At 42.7% G+C, this 21739-nt stretch overlaps 2 protein-coding genes across 2 annotated transcripts; one reads left to right on the forward strand and one right to left on the reverse strand.

The window, feature by feature from the left end:
- Positions 1 to 63: 63 nt before the first annotated feature.
- On the reverse strand, positions 64 to 4181 carry cnga4 (cyclic nucleotide gated channel subunit alpha 4). The gene is made up of 7 exons (XM_028394479.1): positions 4123 to 4181; positions 3915 to 4021; positions 2637 to 3220; positions 2317 to 2562; positions 2064 to 2229; positions 446 to 1205; positions 64 to 67 (listed from the first exon to the last, which is right to left on the reverse strand). The coding sequence occupies exons 1-7, from the start codon at positions 4164 to 4166 to the stop codon at positions 64 to 66; spliced, it is 1911 nt and encodes a 636-aa protein (XP_028250280.1). The 5' UTR covers positions 4167 to 4181.
- A 1454-nt stretch (positions 4182 to 5635) lies between these two features.
- fhip1b (FHF complex subunit HOOK interacting protein 1B) lies at positions 5636 to 21400 on the forward strand. Its single transcript, XM_028393246.1, has 12 exons — positions 5636 to 5962; positions 9412 to 9853; positions 10647 to 11051; positions 11504 to 11734; positions 13257 to 13502; positions 13736 to 13903; positions 14428 to 14507; positions 14780 to 14949; positions 15082 to 16449; positions 16693 to 16871; positions 17303 to 17465; positions 17710 to 21400. Exons 2-12 carry the CDS (start codon positions 9725 to 9727, stop codon positions 18024 to 18026), a joined length of 3456 nt encoding a protein of 1151 aa, XP_028249047.1. The 5' UTR covers positions 5636 to 5962; positions 9412 to 9724; the 3' UTR covers positions 18027 to 21400.
- The last annotated feature ends 339 nt before the right edge of the window (positions 21401 to 21739 follow it).

Genomic DNA, 21739 nt, shown 5'->3' on the forward strand with positions numbered 1-21739 from the left:
GGGAAGTGCGTAAGCTGTACGTCATTAAAGGGCCAACCTGTACTTTTCTGTTTAGGAAGAGCTTCAGCTATAACCATAGGACCGATGATTTCCTTTAAAGAACATGATGTTCTTTAAAGAACATCATTTAGTGTAGCATTTATTAATTAAATTACATTCAAAAAGCATTTTGTTTTAACCCAGCCAAAATATAAATTAAAATGTAAATTTACATTCAATTATAAAGTAGGCTGATTTGAGTTATAGTAGGTGATGCAAACGTGCCATCTAGTGGTAAAACGTTGTGTTGCAAAAAAAAAGAAAAAACAGTGTCACAAGGATGTTAAGTCTTATAGTGTTTATTATTATAATATAAAATAGACAAACACCTTCAAACAACAACATGTTTTTATGTTTTCAGTTTTTCTTCCTGTCACTGTTTTGCTCTGTTTCTTTTTTATCTGACTCTTCTTCAGCCTTTTCTGTCTCCTCATGTTCTCTTTCCCCACTTTTCTCCTCTTTCTCAGTTTCAATCTCAGCTCCATCTCCTTTCCCAGGTCTGTCATCTCCTTTCTGTTGTTTCTTCTCACCATCATCCTCCTTTTTCTTTTCATCATTATCTGTGTCCTTCAGGCCTGATTTATCTCCCTCCACCACCCTTTCAACATCATCCTTAGTACTTTTAGTGCTCTCTCCATCTCCCTCTTTGGTCACATCATTACCCTCTTCTCCCTGTCCTTGTTTTTTCACCTTTGTAGAAGAACCATCCTCCTCTTCCTCTCCCTCTGCCTCTTCTCGCTCCCATTCAACCTCACCTCCCACACCTTCCCCTCTTCTGTCTGTCCTTTCTCCCTCTTCATCTTCCATTAGACGAGGCCGCAGCGCTGCAATCTCCCTCTCCAGCTGCTCCACCCTGGCCTGCAGCTTCCGGTTGCTTGACTCTAATTCCACCATAAGTCGAGCCAGTTTTGTTTGTAGAACCTCCAAATTCTTCTCCAGCGTTTTTATCTTGGTTTCAACTTTCACTACCTCGCTCTCTTCCGCTTCCTTACTCTCCTCCAACATGCCCATCTTGGTGAGGATCTGCCGACCTTTTTCCTCCAGGTGGCGTTTGGCTGCAGGAAACTCAGACAGCACATCTGTCAGGTCTTCTTTGGACAAGCTGAACAGGTCAGAGTAGCCAATGCTCCGTATGTTGGCGGTGCGGCGGTTGCCTGACTTGTTACCTAAAAGGAAACAGTGTGTGATTACCATAATATTACCCAACATTGCCAGTAGAATACTGTACAACCAAGGCTAAGCTACCAGGACACAAAAAAATCATTGCTGCCCGCCTGGACACAGCAAGGAAAATGCTGTGAGGACAGATTATTTAGTTTAGATGTTGTTGTTGTTTGTTTGTTTTACTACATTCCATCATGAAAATCTTAACACATCTTTAACATGGCAGTCGTAGTATCCTGGCTTGGGTCAATCGTGCTGCATCTCGGCCAAAACAGCTTGCCCACAGTGATGGAACCTAAATTAACATTTTTACTTCGCTGCACCACTTCAGCCCAGCATGCAATTATTCAATATAATCAATTTTATCTGCAGGATTCTAGACTTACTCTGGTTTGTTGTTGTTGTTGTTTTTAATTAGCGTCACTTTGCTTCCAGAGTGGATTTTATCGTCTTTATACTTTACTCATATAATTTAGTTTAGGACGCTTCACAAGCTGGCAAACCATCTGGCATTTTAATCAATCGTCAATAAAATGGCTTAATTAGTTCAGAATAGATTACAATATAAACTTAGTTAATTTCTCTTTAATAACTTTGGATTTTTCACTTTAAAAAGCAAAATGTATCCTTAAAAAGTCAAAACAGAAAATGAAGACATGCAGTATCTGGACTGGACCACAGGTGGGTGTCAGATACCTACACAGTGGTTCATTCACCTCTTTTTACTGTGTGTGTTCTTCCTGTAGAGGACAGGCTCCTTCCATTACTAAAACAATTCATCTGATGTATTTTAAAGGATTAGAATAAAAACTGACTCCTGCCTGAGCTGTAGCTGTTCAGGCCCATTTCTACTTACTTACCTTTGATGTTAAGAATACTAATTTCCCCAAAGAAGTTCCCTTCACTCAGCACAGCAAACTCTGTTACTCCATCATCTGCCACCACGGCCAGTTTGCCCTCTTTGATGATGTACATTTCATGGCCCACATCTCCTTTCTTGCAGACGTACTCTCCAGGACTGAACACCTGACAAACAAATTCATTAAAAAGTTGACAATCATTATGTGCATAATTCAAACAGGGAGTATTTAAGCGATGTGTACCCTCCCTGACCTGAGGTGTGAGCTTGAGAACCAGCTCCTCCAGCAGACTTTTCTCACAGTTCTGAAAGATGGTGACTTTGGAGAGCGTGGGAAGGTGAACACTGACAGCGATCTCTGTCCTCATGTGCATAGGAAGCTGCTGCAGGATTTCATTCTCTTTCATGATCTTCTTGTTGATGTACAGATGCTGGTACCAGTTGTCTATGCGCTGTCGAAGCTCCTTGCTTATGTGACGACTGCGCAGGTACGCCTTCACCTGAAAGGACAGAAGTCAAGTCAAGTGTCTGATTTTCACTCCGCTCTCTTCTTTCTCATGGACTTACCACTCACCAGCTCATGGTTGGGGAAGAAGACATTATCACGGTCCCTCATACTGGTGATAACATTACCAACATTCCCAACAACTGATGCAAACACCAGCACTGCAATGAGCAGGTCTGCGATCATAAATAAGTACTCCTCCTCCGTGACTGCCAAAGGGTTGTCTCCCACTGTAGTCAAGATCTCGGCAGAGAACCAGAAGCAGTAACTGTACTGACGGAGCATGGAGGCAAACTCTGGATCGGTGATGTTTGGGTAGACCCAAACGTCACTTCCAAAGCCGATGTAGCTGGACAGTGCAAAGTAGAAGCAAGCATTCCAGTGGATCAGCACAAAGATGTACACCATGAGCTTGGTGATGCGGAAGGTGTTGGGGTAAGAAGTCCTGGTCTCCATGCGATCCAACGCTTCATTGAGTCGTGTCACGCGCAGGAGGCGGTTGATCCTCACCAGAGGAGTTTGGGTGCCGAAGACGAAGTAGAGGAAGTCGGTTGGTAGCAATGAAACCAGGTCTCCCAGGAAGAGTTTAGAGCGCAGGTAGCGCTTCTTTAGCAAAGTCAGGTCCTTGACCAGGATGCCCTGATCCAAGTAACCTGAGGAGGGAAAAGTAATTTAACTTAGAAATAACATAATAGATAATAACTTTAGCTGAATCATTGCATCAGACTTACTGAAGCTGAACATGGTTGTAGTAAAAAATATTTGCAGTCCCGAAATGATATCTGATGTTTCCATTAGGCCAGGGGTGTCAAACTCAACTTACCTGGGGGGCCGCTGGGGGTAGAGTCTGGGTGAGGCCGGGCCGCATCAAGTATTCCACAAAACAAAGGGTTTCAAATATTCCAAAAAAAGTACAACTGGTCCAGTCGTCTCAATCTTTATTAACAACAGGTCTGACCATGAAGAGTTCTTCAGAACATAGAACCTCAGAACCTCTTAGTTCATCATGTTCCAACCATGTGACCAACTTGTCAACAAACACCACCAGTCATGTGCCTGAGCTATGGTAGCCCATAAGTGATAAAACAATATAAAACGCACAGGGCAAGACTCGTGTGTGCGGGCCACACTAACACTAAACTTTGATGTCAAGTGGGGGGGCAACAAAATATCAGCCCGTGGACCTCAAGTGGCCCGCGGGCCGCAAGTTTGAGACCCCTGCATTAGTCTAATTAGGCTGTTTTGTCTGTTACTGCTCTAACACTTCTTCTTTGTGTGTGATTTATGTGAACAAATATAACTGTTTTATTATTGAATAAAAGTTAAAAACTCAAAACTTGTCCATACCTGTGTGCAGCTTGATGATAATATCAATAAAATACAGGAGGTCAGAGAGATAGTCCAGCGTGAGCCACACAGGAAGGTAGCTCAGTGCGATCATTGTGAAGCACATCCTTACAAAACACAACCAGTTAAAGGCTGAATGTCAGTTCGTTACAGGTTGAATAACTCTGTGGATGATGTGATATTCATTATATTTCAACCATTTGTTTACCTTAAGATGATGATGACCCAGTTGTAAACGATGGGAAACAGCATGATTTGTAGCCAGACATAATAAAACTGCTCTGCTGGATCAAGCACCCAGCTGAGGGGGAGAAACACAGGGTTAATAGTTTACAAAGATCAATCTGTGTATCTAATGTTAATACTTAATAAAAGGTAGGGGATAGATGGGAGGAAACAAGAAGTGTTAAACTCACCTGAATTTTGGCTTCAAGGTGTTAGTTTTCCCTTCATTCTTGATGCCAGCTGCTCCTGCCTCGTTGTTTTTCTGCCGCTGATGCCACCTGAGCAGTCTGTGCCACTGGCTCCCTCTGACACTAACATCACCTGGTTTATCCATTCTTCAACGTTAAAATATGTTTTTTTTTAAGCGAGCATGGCCTCTGCTCCTGCATTAAGCTCCACAGTGAACACTTCACCTGACAACGGACCAGCCGGCCTGCCTGGTGATGCTGGTCTCTATGGAAGGAAACCACAACACATCCCATGAGTCTTCTGGGAATTCTTGGAAAAGGTCTCTCTCAGCAAACTGTTAGACACGAAGACCAGACGAAGACACAGACAGAAAGATGGCAGAGAGAGAGAGAGAGAGAGAGAGAGAGAGAGAGAGAGACTGTGTGCTGGATTATAATGATAATTAATAAAATAAAAGTGTTGCTGCATTTGAAAAAAAAATGTCTACATGCCAGATTTTCTCCCAAAGCTTTCTGATAGATGACACTGCTTTAATAATATTTTATAAAAGATGTATGTTATAAATGTTTTTATTTTATTTTAGCACCACCTTAATTTGCCTTTTTTTGTAGTTTTCTCTATTGTATAGTTTCTGTATTTGCAGCACATCTTGGTTTTATTACTGTAATCTTTTGTTGGTTGTGTTTATCATTTAGAGCATTGTTTTTTTTGTTGCACTTGTATGTTCGATATGATACTTGGTGTATGATAGGGCAGCAGTGGCTCAGTGGTAGAGCAGAGTTGAAGGTTGGTGGTTCAATCCCAGCTCCTCCCTAGTCATTGTTGTGTGTCCTTGGGAGAGGCACTCTCACCTCACTGGTGTAAGGTGCTCTTTGTTGGGCAGCCTTAAGCAATTTCCCTGATGGGAACATTAACATTACATTTCAAAAATGTTTGTTGTTAAGCTTATAACCCCTGTATGCTTATGTAGTTTCCTAGTTTGTTCATGATAGATAGATAGATAGATAGATAGATAGATAGATAGATAGATAGATAGATAGATAGATAGATAGATAGCAAAAGAATATAATTACTCAAGTCAAAAATAATGAAAGTAGATTTAAAATAGATGCTCAATCCTCATTTTTTGCTTTTATAAATTGTTTAAAAAATTGTTTTTAAAGTATTTCAGTATTAGTACACAAAATTCTTAATTTACTTTAATTTTGCCACTTCAAACCTAACACACACACACACACACACACACACACACACACCGCGGTGAGGAGCCAGCGTCGCTGTGACTCAGAGGAGTCGTGTGGGCGGAGTCAAAGTAAGATGGCTGCGGGAAAGGGGAGAGTGTTAGAGAAACCATCGAATGGGATGTTTATCTGTCGCTAACAGGATGCACGGCAGCCCCAGTGGAGGAGTGGTTCATTTCTTAGATGCCCCGGCTCAGTGTTTACAGGCTCGCCTGTTGTCTTCGCATTACTTTCGCGTTGGTCACCCTTTCACAGCTCTGACATTGTGGAATTCATCAGCAGCTAGTCGTTAGCAACAGACCAGCGCTAACTTACTAGCAACCAGCTAGCAGGTAGCATTTCGAAGAAATCAGCACCTCGCGACAACTGTTGAGACTTCTTTAAATATCTAAGGTACGAGACTTCATAAATACCTCACCTTAAAGTACACCGACATCTCTCTTAAATCACTTATATAAGTGTGTGGGCGAAATTTCTAAGCTAGCTAATTATTTTTTATTGCAATATCAACTAGCCTGCTACATCATCTCGCCATTGAAATGCATTGATTGTTGTTTTTTCCGAGCGTAGCCGCCACCTCGGCTGGCTGTCATGAAATCTGGTGCAGGGTGGTGACTTCACGATCAGATGTAAATCGGCAAACCATTCGCTGATGTGACCCTAGGTGTGTTAGCAGCCTGTTAAACTAAAGGAGACACATGACCAAAACACTACAGTGATTGCTGCAACCTGTGAACTTTGATGTCCTGGATTAGCAGGATCTCAAACCTCCTGAATAATCTGTAGTCTCAGTGCATCAGGAAATTGATTGACATTATTCTAGTCCCTTTTGATCAAAGTATGAGTGAATATGAGGGGATGGACAGTAAATATCAGATAATAGATGAGCTCTTCATCTGTTTTAAGAAGCAACAGATCATCTATTACTATAGATATGACTATTATACAATTATAGACTATTCTGAGATCTGTTATTATATATATATATATATATATATGATTTTAGTATTACTTTTGGGATGTTTTTCTGGTCAAACTATCTTTTAATCTACTACATTTTATCTTCCAGCTCAGGGATAAACACTTACATGGTCTTATAGTATTTACATTATCTATGGAAGTGTTTATATGCATGCTAGTTATATAAACAGCAAATCTTTGTTTTGATAAACCTTGATATACTTCTAAAACATCTTTAATAGAGACCTAATTTATTACTTTTTCTGACATATGCTTGAGAGCTGCTTTGCCACATTCATTGGGTGAAGGAGGTGGGGTTGGGGGTAGGGTGGGGGGTCTGTACAAACTTCCGTCACATTTGCCTCTGCACCGCCTCTGTGACCACAAACATACATGTCGTCTGTAAAGTTCAACTTTGAAACACACAGGGATAGAAATGTTAGGAATGTGAATGACAGCGCTTGCAGAGACCTTGGAGCTGTGCCTGAGTCACACCTGTGCACACCTGGGAACTGTAGTTAAAACAGATGTGGCAGTGAGTCAGTGTGGCCCACAGGAAGTCACCTGAACTCCTTTCTGCTCTCGGTGTATCTGGACTAAATCCTGACCTTTAGACTTTGTGGTCAGTCAAGACTGTGGTATTGTTTGTGTGTGATTATAAACCTTTGACAAACACTCTTGTCTTTATTAGGCAGCCTCCCTTAAATGGAATCTGTAGGTAAACTTTGAACCTATTTATTGAAGGTTTTTATGATGCTAAGTGTGTGACCTGAATATAAAACATTTCCTTGTTATCCTCAGTGTTTGCTGTTTGGATCAGACAGAGCCACATCAAGGTTGCATAAATGATAAATGGCAGGGATGTTTTATTTTCTAGTTTTTCTTGCCCCCGTCTCTCTGATTAGCATTAAGTTTGATCACACTAAATGATGGTGGATCGTTGGAAACGGTGTGGACTGCTTCAGTTTTTCATCGCTGTTAAACTCTCAGCCATACAGCTGCTGCATGAGGAATACATTGACGGAAAGCACTGAGCCTTATTGATTCAGAGAGTTCAAGGCAGCACGGTAAAATCTGTTACTTGTGTCATGTGATGTTAGTCCGCATCATGCGTCCACAAATATGTTGGTAATCTGCTTTTACACTTGTTGTTTGACAGTGGAACTGCATTTATTTATCTGGTGAAAGGAAACAAAAGCAAACAAGTTCTATTCATCAGTTGATTTGATCAACTTGGAGGTTTTTCTCCTGAAAAATATTTGCTGACAAAAATCCATCTGTGCTGTATCAAGTATGTCAGCAGAAGAACAGCTGCTGTTTAAGCTTGATTCACATCACTTTTAACAGAAATCCAGAGCCACATTAAAAACAGCCAAATGCACCGTTCATCCATCTGTTCAGTCATTTTTTTTTTACTAATCCTCACAAATCACCAAATATGCTACTCCTGGCAGATATTTTTGAAACTATGAAGATATCATAGCACAACATGGAGGTAGTACATGTTATAAAAAGGGCAGTGAGTCCTGCTGGAGGGGGATTTGATACTTATTTTCTTTACAGAAATCACATTACAGCACAAAGTCAACAGTAACACGATTACCTCCCTGCATGTGAAAGCATAGAGCGAGGTTATTATCTATTACATGAACTAGGAGGGAAGTAAAATAGGGTTTAATGATAATCAGAGGATCAATCATAATACAGTAAGAGAGGCGATGCACAGATTATGGCTCCCAGTTGCTGCCAGCATGACAGGACAGTTTAGATACAAACAGAATGAAGGCAATCCAGAGCCGTAATACGTAACACACACGGACTAGATCATCATGTTTTATGTCAGTTAAATTTATGATTTCTCTTCACTGCAGTGTTGCAATGTTCAGCCAGGCATGGAGTTTTTTAGTCACCTGCAGACGTTTTTTGTTAATACATCTTAAGGATTTTCAAACATGATGAGCAAGAATAGCGTATTTACTCTTTGTATATTTACTTAAATTTTGTACCTGTGCCCACCTCTTATTTCCCGCACATTATTTTAACAATTTTCCCTGTGCTCATGTACTTTGTGTTACCGATATGAGTGTTAAGGGAGCTGGAATATGGGCATTATAATTTGGACAATCAATATTGGAAAAAAACATTTGTAAATATAAGATTAACCCAAGGTTTAATATGCCAACATAATGTTGATTAAGAAGAAGCAGCATTGAGTAGAAGGTCTGAATGGTTTCCCTGGTAACAACATACTGTAGAGGTGGACTCCTGTATATGTATGTATGTATATATATATATATATATATATATATATATATATATATATATATATATATATATATATATATATATATATATATATATATATATATATATATATATATATATAATAGGAATAGGGGAATAAACAAAGAAGCTCTTTAACACAAATGACACATTTCTAACAGCCGGGTGTTTGCATGCACGCTGACAGTTTTTACTTTATTGTTTACAGTGAGATAGCAGCAGGCCGGTTTTTACCATGTGATTAATGTGTCTGGGAATGTTCTTGCAATCAGACCTGGAGTAGTTCTTGTTCATGCTGGTTTTAATAATACATGATTAACTTTTTTTACTTCATCCTCAATAGCTCTCCCAGATTCTAAACAGTTTTGGGTTAAGTGTATGTTTTTATTCAGATTTTTTCACTGTGTCCTTCTCATTCGCCTTCAAACTGCCTTACACACTCTAACAACAAGCTCTACCTGCTGAACCTCCCTAGTTTATGTTAAACCAGGGTGGGTTAATGTACACCGTGACCACAATGAGTATGAGAATATTCAAAGATGTTTTAGCAGAGCGTCCTTGTAAAGGTTTGATTGTTTACTTTTTTTTCATTTCCACAGAGCAGCCTGGCTGTCCTGACCGGCTATGGAGTGGTGTTGGCTTCAGACTGGATGACAGGGTCTACAGGGAGGACAGGGTCACACAGTTTCTAAAGCAGCAGCAGCAGCAGCAGCAGCGAGGTTCTCCTCGATGTACACTGACTGGCAGTGACAGCCCCTTCAGCCAACCTCCTTCTCCTCCTCTTCTCTTGCTTTTCTCCTCCTCCCTCCTCCCTCTTCTTCTTCTTCTTTTCTTCTTCCTTGTTTTCTCTTTATTGCTCTGCTTATCCTCTTCTGGTCTTTGAGTTCTTGTTAACTTTCACCTGCCTCCAGTATGAGCTGGCTGAGCCGGTTGAACCCACGGGGTCCCGGGAATAGGTCCGGCCGGAGCGCCGCCCCTTCCAGCCCCTGCACTGCAGACCCGGAGACGTGCCTCATGGTGTTTGAGAACCACTGGAGACAGGTGAGGTGGAGAATCATTTGAATCACTAACATTATTAGAAGGGAACACATTTCTGCCTTTGCTTTGGTATCCAGACACTGAGTGTGTATGTTCACACCTTGAGCTGGCTGTGCTAGAGCTGATAAAAGCAGTCAGCGAGTACACTTTAACAGTGTTACTGGCTACAGGCCAATCGCTGACTGAAAGTTTTATAGCATACAGAGCCTTGTCATGGCCTGATCGCTGAAGTTGCTTCGAGGGAACATTAAGCATTAAGGGAGTGTATGCTTTCTGGACCATAGATTTTATTAAATAAGAAGCAGATACTAGTCTTAAAAAGGGCTGCAACATACCCACAAGAGCAGCTCTTGCATGTAGATTCATGAGCAAGTTATAGCTTTAAAGGAGTCATATTTCCAGTTAAGTGAAAGTGGATCCGAAAATAACAAATAAAGATATAATTAAAAAATGGTTTTGTAGAAGAGCACATACTGTGATGGGTCCCAGCTCAGATATTTACCCCACATTTTTACACAGTTATCTTCACAAGACGCATGTTCTCACTGCTGCAGTCATGCTGACTGGTCAAACCCTTGATAAATGTTGTGAAACAACTTCTCCTTTAACATTATGATGTTTTCATAATGTTAAATGAGAGGTGATATTTATGGCCTGCTATTTATCTATGGATAAATCCATCGATTTGACCTTTTTATTACTACACCTGGAAACCTCTTTACCACCTTATGATTAAATAAAAAGGTATAAGAGCTGTGAAGGTTACAGCTGCCCACTCCTGACTTCCTTCCTTCAGGTCTCCTGGGTGTTGGAGCAGCATGAGGCTTCATCTTCCAGCGACGACCTGACAGCAGTGAGAAACCACACCGACCAGATGTTGTGTCTGCTGGCAGAGGAGCGGCCCACTGAGAGTCCTGACGGCGGTGCCAGCATGCCATCCATGGGCCCCATACTGGAGCTGGTGGTTACCGAGAATATTCTAGAGTGTTTGGTTCAGTGGCACCTTCGTCGCGGTCTAGACCCAGACAGCCAGGGGGCGCTGCTCAAGCTGTTTGAGATGCTCATCGGCCAATCCCAGCAGCCTCTGCTGCAGCACACAGCCGTCCTCCACCCACTGCTGAGGCTGCTCGGAGCCTGCGCTGACCCAGAACTCGGCTGTCCCTCGGCCCTGGAGAACAGCCTGGTACTGCTGCTCAACCAGGTACAAAGGAACACACAGACTTCTTTGTATCTTCATTACATCCACATCCAGTGCAGCTCAGTGAGTGATTATGGAAAAAGTCTGAAGTCAGTATCTTCAGTGGATTTTTCACTGAATGTTGACAGATGTAAGAAGGGACACCCTCGTCTGGTGTTGCCACCATGTCCTTATAAACCCTCCTGGGTGATAAGCCTTCATGAAAGCCGTCCATTTTGTATGAAATGCCTGTAAGAAGAGCTTCAGAACTCATATCCTTCTTCCTTAGGCCACTGACTTATGAATCCTTCCTTGCTGCTGAGAGCTCCATGCAGAGTGAAGGATGCACAGAAATCTGTCAAACTGAATTAGATCTAGTTTTATTACAGCACAGTCTACTCTTTACTGTCACGTTTGGATTGTTTTTCCCCTGTAAGTAATGACGACGTACTGAGTGCTCCTTGAATCTCCACTAGGTGTGCGTGACCATGGCCCGGCAGCCTGTGGTTCTAGAGATGTTGTTCAGAGCTGCTCCGGCCCAGCAGGGCTCCACCAATCTGCTGATCTTCTCCCTCCTTGTGCCGTTCATCCACCGAGACGGAGCCATCGGACAGCAGGCCCGAGACGCACTCCTACTGGTCATGGCTGCCTCAGCCAGCAACGAGGCTGTGGCTCGATATATAGCCGAGAACTCCTACTTCTGCCCGGTGAGTGATGGTGTTATCCTTTTTTTGTAGTGTGTGGCCACATTTGTATGTGGACCCCTGCCCTTGTTATTTTTAAATAAACAAAGTTCAAACCTGGAATATTATTGGTGACTTCTGTCAATTAAGGACTGATCATGCTACTGTCCATTACAACCCAAGAAATCTATGTAGTTATAGTTAATTTTGGTTCCTACATCACAGTGATACACATATGAGTTTGACCTCCTCTGTATTGACGTGATAGTTGAGGACAGCACCTAATGTGGGATCCCGGCTAACATTCTGACTTGCTTTTAAGAACGAGAGATGGGTGTGTGTCTGTGTGTGTGTGTGTGTGTGTTCGAGCTGCATGATTCTGATGCATCAGTGATGGTGTGTGATAATAGAAGAGGAAGGAGATGACTATGCACTGTGACAGAGCATTCGTCTTGATCTATTCTAAACTTTTATCAGCTCAGGCTCAGTTCCAGGTTTGGCATAAACATCTTAAAAACATAGCAACCTAAACCAACATCACTTTTTCACATTTTAACCCTATGAGGGCAAGTCGTTTTTGCGCTTGCGACACCTGTAGCACAGCTTTAAGCGGTTAAAAAAAGCCATCAGTTGCTCTCAAAACCCATCCACAGGCTCTGTAATCCATCAGTGGAACAGAAAAATTTTATAATCATAGCATTAATTTGCTGTTTTATGTACTTCTATAATGCTGATCTAGTATAAACAGCAAGTCACGTTCTTAACAATGACCAGCAGCACACAGTCAAGCAGTGTCGACACAGATATTTATTTAAATGACAGCATCATAAAGGATCTTTAGGATGGGATCAGTTAAATCTGTAAGAAAACAGCACAACAGCCATATCTGCCTGTGTTGTTGTAGTTCCTCACATCTGCCACTAGATGCAACCAAAGAGCCATGTTTGTTTTCTTGCACTGGAAGATGTACAGTGTAACTATTAAACAAGTGTGTTACCATCTGCTGTGATTTACTTGCAAAATGTACAAGGTGAATGTGTGCATGTATGTATGCATACATTCGAACATCAAGGTCGCTACTGAAATCTCATAACATATGAGGTATAAAACTGTGATGAGAGCAAACAGTGTTGTGTAATGTGTGCCGTGGGGTTCGACAGTTTAATGCTGCGGTCAGTACTCTTTATCTTTTCCCTCCATCTGTACGTGCTGGTGTTAAAGAGCTAGCTCAGCTGTTTTCTCCCAGCAGCTTCAGTTTGACCTACTTACTGCTGAAAGGGTTCAGTGGAGGTGGCATCAAGGACCAAATGCTCCTGTCTGCCAGATTTTGTGCATTCTCAGACATTATTATCAGCTTTGCTTGACATTTCTGAATGTAGCTGTAGATTCTTAGACAGCCACAGGCCCTTTAACAGTGTGAGCAGTATACAGCCCACACTTCTTCTGTCCCTTAATGCATCTTTATATTTTGATAGACGTTGTTTGTATTTGCTCAGCTTTCTGTTCCAAGCAAACATTTTCAAGCTTCCTAATGTCCTGTCCTTAGGTCTTGGCAACGGGCCTCAGCGCTCTCTACTCCTCTTTGCCCAGGAAGATTGAAGTACGCGGGGATGACTGGCATGCCCTCCGGCGGGAGGACTGGATGGGCGTATCGTCGCTCGTGCTTTTCATGAACTCGCTCGAGTTCTGCAACGCAGTGGTACAAGTCGCTCATCCCCTGGTCCGCTCTCAGCTTCTGGACTACCTCCACAACGGCTTCCTCGTACCTGTCATGGGTCCTGCTTTGCACAAGGTAGGAGAAGGGTTCCCAGAGTTTCCACAAGTACCGCTAATATCGATAGAATCCTCTCTCACTTGTTTAAGTTTGAAAAGAACCGGAGATGTAGAACTTTGCTGAATGTTCGTTCACAGATGAATCAGGATGAGTCAAAAACTGTTGAGTTTTTGCCTATTTTTAATCTCGTTGTTACATTTGCCTTTTTGCCAGTTTGTTATAATCCCTCTTTTTGTGTGTGTGTGTTTCAGTCGTCGGTGGATGAGATGATCGCCAGCACCGCCTACTTGGACCTTTTCCTTCGCAGCGTGACAGAGACTTCCCTCCTCAAAACCTTCCTGCGCTTCATCCTGCTGCATCGCCACGACAATGACACCATTCTGGACACTCTGCTCACACGCATCAGCAGCAATTCAAGGGTCTGTATATACTCTGTATGTATATATATGTATGCGTTTGCAATAGAAGCCTCGAGGCCCTCATATGAACCCAGCTTTGTGGGCGGTGAGTGGGCTGAGAGCAAAACTGAATGAGTAGAATGCAGTTTTTTCCAGAACAAGCACGGAAACGAAATGTCTTCCTGACTGCTGCATCGATTGGTTGTTGTGTTGCACATATTTATGTTAGGTTAAACAAGCCACAGAGAAATGTTTGTACATAGTCCTAAACTGGACATACAGTGGTGGTGAAATTAAAACAGATTTTCAGCTCTGTCTTATGTTGCTTACAACATTTCAGAGGTAAACAATGGAAACAAAACGAAAGCTGTTTGGAGACGTTTGACGGAAAGTCATGTTTGTTTGTGTCATGTTTGTAATGGCGCTTGTACACAAGAGCAAAATTTAAAATGACTTCAAGTTCTATGCAAATTGCACATGTGTGCATTATTATCTCTCTGGATAATGAGTGCTTTCTAACCAGCTTCTGTCTCTCTGTCTTGCAGCTCTGCATGGTATCATTAAGCCTCTTCAGGACACTTCTGTCTCTGAACTGTGAAGACATCATGCTGCAGCTCGTTCTCAGGTATGTCTGCTCATCTGAGATTCTTCTTAAGTGTCTTATAGGAAGTATTCGTCTCAAGGTTGTTGAGCCTTTTTATATTTGCTTGAATAATCAGATGATACGTTAAGTAATCTGACTCACACTGAATATATGAGAAATTATGTTGTTATCTCTATTAAAAATAAGGATGTATGCTTACTGCATAACCCTTTTGCACTTTTATTTTTCTTCAAAATGTAACTACATGTTAATCAAAGATTATTAAAAGTTAGTGTGCGTGTTTTTGCTCTCAGGTATCTGCTGCCCTGTACACATGTCATGCTGAGTCAACGTCGTGCTATCAGGGAGACTGACATGTACGGAAAGTCAGCAGACAAGTTCCTGGCGCTAATTCCGGAGTGCTGCCGGGTAAACACAGCGCCCTCTGCTGAGCGGGATGAGGACAATCCATTCTGGGTCAAAGGTGAGTAACATGAGAGAGGTTCAAGCCAGGAGCTGTAGTTTGGTATTGTACATTGAACATGTGTTTAGCCTTGTAGAGGAAAGCGTATTTCATATGATGTTCCTGTTTGTGTCTGTAAATTTGCATCTACAGTCCTGAACAGCCCCAGCACAGAGTCTCCTGCCCCACCCAGACCCAGCACCCCATCCCGCTTGTCCTTCTTCATGCGGCAGCAGAGCACCGGGTCTGGATCAGGAGGAAGCGGCCCTTCTACCTCCACCAGCGTGGACCCACTGCAATCAGGTCCTTCCAGCTCCCACCCCCTGTCCCCAGACAGCCCGATGCACCAGCAGCAGACCCCGACAGACTGCCTGGACTGGGAGTCGGGTTACCTTGAGTACCTCAAGGACGCTCGACGGGGAATCGAGCATTGCTCCTGGGCCTGCCGTGACTGGTCGGCACCCTACGACGGAGAAAACCCCTCTCCAAATACAGCCCCTCCACCTCCACCTCCCCCTACCTCCAATCCCTCTATGGCTATGTTTCCTGAGCACTTCTCTTTCCAGCAGGGAGGAAGTAACACTCCTCCAGGCCAGCAGAGGGCGGCCATTGTGGCGGCAGCTCGGTCTGAATGGAGCAGCTCGGAGCGGGACAGCGGAGAATGGGACGTTACGATTGGTAAAAACAATTGCATCAGCCTCACGCCACGCTCCAAAAAACGCAGCCTGCAGAGAGAGGAGCTCCTCCCCAAACCCGTACCTCCACTTGTCCCTTCCTCGTCTTCTGCCAACCCATTATCATTGTCCCACGCTGCTTCATCCCCTGGTCCTCACATTCCCTCCTCTGCCATCACTGTTAGCTACCAGGCCATGTATAACGGAACAATGGGGCAGGCAGATGGGTGCTCAGACAGCCGCGATAGAGGACTGGAGGTAAAGAAAGTGAAGAGAGACTTGGGAGAGCAGCAGTATTTAGATGAAAACGCCAATCAGAATGGATCCCTCGTCTCATGTCCCTCGCAAAGCTGCACTCCTCTGCCACAGTCCATTTTTAGCAACAGTGATATCAGTGATGCAAAATCTCTTTGCCCTAACCAGATTCCTTCTCAGAGCTCATCATCTGACACCAAACTGCTGACCAGCGATGCCTCAAACCCACACAGTGCATCCTCAGATCTTCCAGATACCAACCAGACGCAACAATCTGTAGAGAGCCTCATCGAGGAGCTGCTGGAGCAGGCACCAGGAGACCCTCAGCTACCGGCAGACACCAACGGTCAGGGCATCAGCATCGAGGCCTTTACACAGGAACTGAGGGAGCTGGAGGACCAGGTGAAGGAGTGCAGCAGAGTGGCCTGCCAGCTGGAGGAAACTGCCAAAGAGTCCAATGAGCGGCAGGAGGAAGAACAGCAGCTGTCAGCAGCCCTGGAGCTGAACAATGACGTCAAGGGAGACGGGTCTGTGGTGGGCATCTGTAGTCCTGCCAGACCACTTAACCAGCCTGCTTCCCAGCCGTACACAGGTGAGACTCAGATCAATCCATTGTTGAACGCCGTCTTAATCACCCTGTGAACCTGCTGGGATGTACAGTTCTGTCAGTAAATAGAAGCAAATCTTATGAAATTGTGATTCATCAACACCACTGTATTCTAAATGTTTCTAATAAAAGTTTGCCAAAGGTAAACTCATAACAATAAACTGATTTAGAGGCTCTGAGTTGATTAAAAAAAATCATCAATTATGTGCTGACTCTCCGATGGTGCAGGTCCATTCATGGTGGTTCTGTTCGCTAAGCTCGAGAACATGCTCCAAAACTCGCTGTACGTCAACATCCTGCTCACTGGCATCGTGGCCCAGCTGGCCTGCTATCCTCAGCCTCTCCTACGCTCCTTCCTGCTCAACACCAACATGGTCTTCCAGCCCAGCGTCAAGTCACTGATCCAGGTACGATATAATAGCTTCTGTGCTCTCCTTCAGAGTTTAGCTCAGTACATTTTTCAACCAGGGTTCCTGTTTCAGGCGTTGTTGTCTGCTTCCTGCCCACCTCACTTCTGTGCAAGTGTCCATTCCAAAGGCATCAGGCCCACAACGATATTTGCATACAGCTTCTTTCCACGTTCCATTTGTGAACACATTTTAAATTCAAGCTGATGCCTAATACTGCAGCTTACTGACTCATTCACAACAAGATGTAAACCCTGATACTTCTACTATTCAGTCTTTAATTGTTCCACTGACATTTATGGATCCAGTATAATCAACAATAGAGAGCAATTTCCCCTCTGGGATAAATAAAGGAGTTCTGATTCTGATAACAAACACATCATCTTTGAAGATGAGTCAAAGCTCTAAACCTGTGTTGTGGCTCCTCTCAGGTTCTCGGTTCTGTGAAGAACCGCATTGAGGCGTTTGCAGCCTCTCACGAGGACTTCCCTGTCATGCTAAAGAAAGCTCAGCAGTACCTGGTGGCCCGAGGGAAAGTTGACTGGACTGACTCCCCTGCAGCGGTCCCTACCCTGCGACGCTCTGATTCACTGGGTGAGTCTTAAAACAGAAGAAAAGGTGTTTACACTTTTCATATGCTGCTCATTACTGCTTACACAGAGAGGGGAAGGTAGTGTTGAGTTCATTATCAAGGCTAAAGGGGGGTATCATCCCAGCCTTTGTACCTTTATAGTATCATTTGTTACCAAGAATAACAGAACGGACCACTCTGTCTTATAGCTCAGTGAAAATGTTCACTTGTCCTTGTTTGCGTTGTAATAATCTTCATATTTTCCAGTGAAGAGCCGTAAGCCATCTCTGGGAGACCTAATCCTTCGTCACACCAACAGCCCCACCCGGGCCCGACACGCCGCTCAGCTGGCCCTCGCACACGTACGGGATGGCGGCCAATCACTGCACAGCGCTTTGTTCCGGGGCAGCGGCGGTGTCGGCGGAGGCGCATCAAGCCTGGAGAAACAAGCTGAAGCGCTGCGAGTAAAGAATGCCGTTTACTGCGCTGTGATCTTCTGCGAGTTCCTCAAGGAGTTGGCTGCCCTGGCTCAAGAGCATGCCGTCAGCCTACCCTTCCCTCAGAGCCAGGAGGCCGAAGAATAAAGGGTAAATCCTCACATTTCATCAGGCTACATAAAGACTTATCACCAGACAGCAGACTGACGCACTGAGAAGGAAAACAAGAGAAAAACGGCTGCATTTTTTTGTACCAAAATGATTAAAGGACACCTATAGGACTGGAAGGATGTTCCTTATCTGTAAACTTACAATATTGTGCATATCATGTATTATATTTACATTCTATACACAGAAAATCTCAGTAAATACCTGAGATTCGGGAGCTTGTATATACACATACCATGTCATGGTATAATACGACACAGTAAAGCCACAGGTTAAAGAAGTAGGCGCACGTAGTGGTGCTAGTCGATACTCTTTAAATTTTTAATTTGAAGGGGTGCTTTCAGGCGGCACACAGAAGATCATTTTATCCTCATCAGAATTAAGACAAACACCAAAAAAGTTTGGCAGAGTCAGACAACCACAGCTTCATCAGAGCTTTTTATCATCCGTCACTGACTGGCCGATATATAGAACGCTCACAGAAATGTTCAAATTTACATCGGAGCATCGCAGAGTCCATTTATTTTGAAAGGCTGCACTGCTGGTAAACTGGAAAAAACAGGAAGTGTGGGAGTCAACATATTGAATGCCATTTTTTTGTATGTTTTTGAATTTTGCACCATTTTTCTAGACATATCAACATGTGGGAGCAGGTGTCTGTCATCGTGTGTGTGTGTGTGTGAGGCAGAGTTTATGTGAATGACTCCTTTCCAAAAGGTGAACTCTTCAGGCCATTAGTAAGCCATTCACCTGTTGCCATGAAAGCGGCCGTGGGATTGAAAAGGCAGCGCTGCTTTTTGTGTGTCATTTAATCTTTTTCTCTAAAAAAAAAAAAAATCAATTCAATTTACTTTGATTATTTAAAATGAGGCATTCACAGACTTTTCTTCACAGATCTCAGTGTGAGCTGAACGTGAAGCGATTTTTCTGTTTTGAGGCGAGACGGATCAAACTGAACATTTGGACGTTAACGTGCTGCTATTTATTTTTAAAACACTAAAAATGCCCATTTTTATTAGTGTCATACCTACTTTCACATTTCACTGTGCGTGTGAGGATGTGGAGGAGTCACTGTGATCAGCATTAATTTATTTTTCATGTGTCTGAATGAAATCGCAGCCGCACAGTGTTAAGAAGAAGAAAGGAAAAAAAGCTTTTGCTAAGACACTGTTCTGCTTTGTTTTAGTCTTCATTTTACAGGGTTGAGTTTCCTGTAAAATCATCTACTCATGACCCAGATTTTTGCACATACTAGCCATTCTCTCCCACTGACTGCCTGCCATCCTGCAAAAAAAACCTCTTATCTCTTATATTTAATACATTATTTTTTCATCCTCCTCAGCAGGCCTTTTACAGCTCGTCAAAGCCATAGCCACGTTTGTAAATGAGGTACTCCATCACAGCTGTTAAGTCACTTTTTCTACTGAATTTCTAGACACATTTCGTAACACAGCCCATAGTTTTTTAAAAGTACTGATAGTTATAAATAAAATGTCTCTGCATGCCGGTTAAGGGCAGGTTTATAGTTAAAGAGTAGTTATGGATAGTGTTTGGTTTAGTGCTGAGATTAAATTAGCTTCCAGGCAGTAGTGCAGTTAGTGAGTCACCGTCATCTGTCGAGGAACAAGAACAGGTTTCACACTTTGGGTTAATTAAATTAAATCACTTCTGTATTTTTCCCACTGCCATCAGTCCGTCCGTCTGCTGCACAGAGCCTCATCGGAGTCCTCTGCTTTGTGCTTTTCTTTACAAATGGTTTGGTTAAAGATGGATCAGACACCAAAGACAGATAATCTAGGCACTGTAATATGAGGTGTGATTGATAAGTTTGTGGCCTCGAGCAGAAGACGAGCTCTCGTTGTAAATAGGATATTATATTTGGTGGCACAAACATGACAACCAATCCAGAGCTGAGAAATGCACCAAAGTGCCAAAAAACTGCAGTCAAATGGCTCCAAAAAGAGAGTCAGCCCACACAGACATCCATAACTTCATAATCTTTCCTCTGCTTCAAGACACAGTGTGTGTCTGCACACAAAATCTCGTGTTGTAGTACAGAACGCTGCCTCTGGACTTGGCCATGGACTTATCAGTCATTCCTCTTAAACATCATCTGTACAGGTTTTTAATGTGGTTACTCACAACTTCATTAAAAGGTGCCAATTTATGTTTAATCATTGAATCGTTGCAGAAAAAGGGATCTGCTCTGCTGCAGAACTTCGATTTTTGGCATTTTAATGTTTCTATGTGAACATTTTCCGCAGGCATTGCTCATTACTTCATGTTCTTTCAGGTCCTAAACAGTGACAAAGTTTGTACATGTAGGTTTTTTTTATGAGGGGGGAGCTTAGATGTCTTCCTAAAATTATCTGACTGTAAGTAAAAACAAACTGTCAACTTTTTGTGGAAGCAGGTTTTCAGACCCTGCAGGGAATGAATGGCAGAAACACTCCAGCTGTCCGACAGCAGTGAAGTCCACAGACGGACAGGTATACACACAGCAAAGGTGCAGCAGGTTGGGTGCTGTGTAGTAGTGTTAAAATCCTTTGAAGCATAATCTTTTGTTAATATCACGTCACACGTGGGAATGTGTTGGTTTGTTAAACAGGGATTTCTGCTGGTTACTTGTTCGATTTTCTCCAAATCCTGTTTTTTTTTTCTCTTTTAACTGAAAACACTGACAATGAAAACAAACCCAAAGCTAAGATTGTGTGTGTTTTTTGTGTTGTTTTTTTCTCATAAACACTAAAAATAATCTGACAGAAAATTAAAAGTTAAATTAAAATTCCGTTTTTTTTTTCTTTGTCATGTTCAGCACGAGTCTGCACAAACAACAAGCCAAAGTTGCTCCTTTAAAAGGATCATATTTCTGAACTTGTGGCAGTTTAAACCTGTAAAATCATCTCAAGGAATCGAGTTTGTTCTCCTTCAGACTTTGTGCCATGTGTTGATTTGCTTACTATATCACAGGATGTACAGTTTGTGCACCATCTGATCTTTCACAAAGCTTTTCGTGACATTTTTCTGCCCCTGTGATCTATGCAACACATGCTCTGGTGTCCCCCTTCTCTGGTGTGAAGCTGAGAGATGATGTGGACTGATGTAAATACTGTAAAAAAAAAAGAAAAGAAACAAATGGGTCGAAATGCAGACGTGTGTGAGACACCCAACAGGACAGAATGGAAAGTCAGGAAAAAAATAATGTACTGATGAATGTTGTCAGAAATATTTTTCTATCTTTTGAAATCATTAGAGAAAACGTGGACGATAATACAAAGTGGGAAAAGCTGTCAGAAGAACACTACAAAGGGAATGTTTTTATTAATTTATAAATTTTTTGCCTAGCAATATCACCTTTGTCCTGCATGTGTCTTTTCTTTGTCCTCTGCTGCTGTGGCTCTGCGGGGTCAAGCTACGTCTGCACAAGCTGTTGTAGAAATTAAGTAAAACCAGTATGTGGTTCATTGTTTTACAGTAACTGAAGGTAAACGAAGACGTTAGCATGGAACGGCCATTCTGATAATCACATAAGAGATCTTCATCTTGAGATTAGGGATATTATCAGTGAAAAGTACCAGCAGATGCTGGCCTTAAAATGAAATTTTGGATATCAAGTTTACACTAATACTCACAGTAGATGCATCAGTAATGACGTCATCACGTTTGTGTGTGTTTAAGAGTCACACCTGCTC

The sequence above is a fragment of the Parambassis ranga genome, chromosome 21 (genome assembly GCF_900634625.1).
Source record: "Parambassis ranga chromosome 21, fParRan2.1, whole genome shotgun sequence".
NCBI classification, from domain to species: Eukaryota; Metazoa; Chordata; class Actinopteri; family Ambassidae; genus Parambassis; species Parambassis ranga.

Coding starts and splice junctions, on each gene's coding strand:
- fhip1b (XM_028393246.1), top strand. CDS start 9,725: ATGAGCTGGCTGAGCCGGTTGAACCCACGGGGTCCCGGGAATAGGTCC. Junction 11,735..13,256: donor AGAACTCCTACTTCTGCCCG/GTGAGTGATGGT, acceptor TCCTGTCCTTAG/GTCTTGGCAACGGGCCTCAG. Junction 13,503..13,735: donor TGGGTCCTGCTTTGCACAAG/GTAGGAGAAGGG, acceptor TGTGTGTTTCAG/TCGTCGGTGGATGAGATGAT.
- cnga4 (XM_028394479.1), bottom strand. CDS start 4,166: ATGCTGTTTCCCATCGTTTACAACTGGGTCATCATCATCTTAAG. Junction 2,563..2,636: donor TCTTCCCCAACCATGAGCTG/GTGAGTGGTAAG, acceptor CTGTCCTTTCAG/GTGAAGGCGTACCTGCGCAG. Junction 2,230..2,316: donor TTCTCAAGCTCACACCTCAG/GTCAGGGAGGGT, acceptor TTTGTTTGTCAG/GTGTTCAGTCCTGGAGAGTA.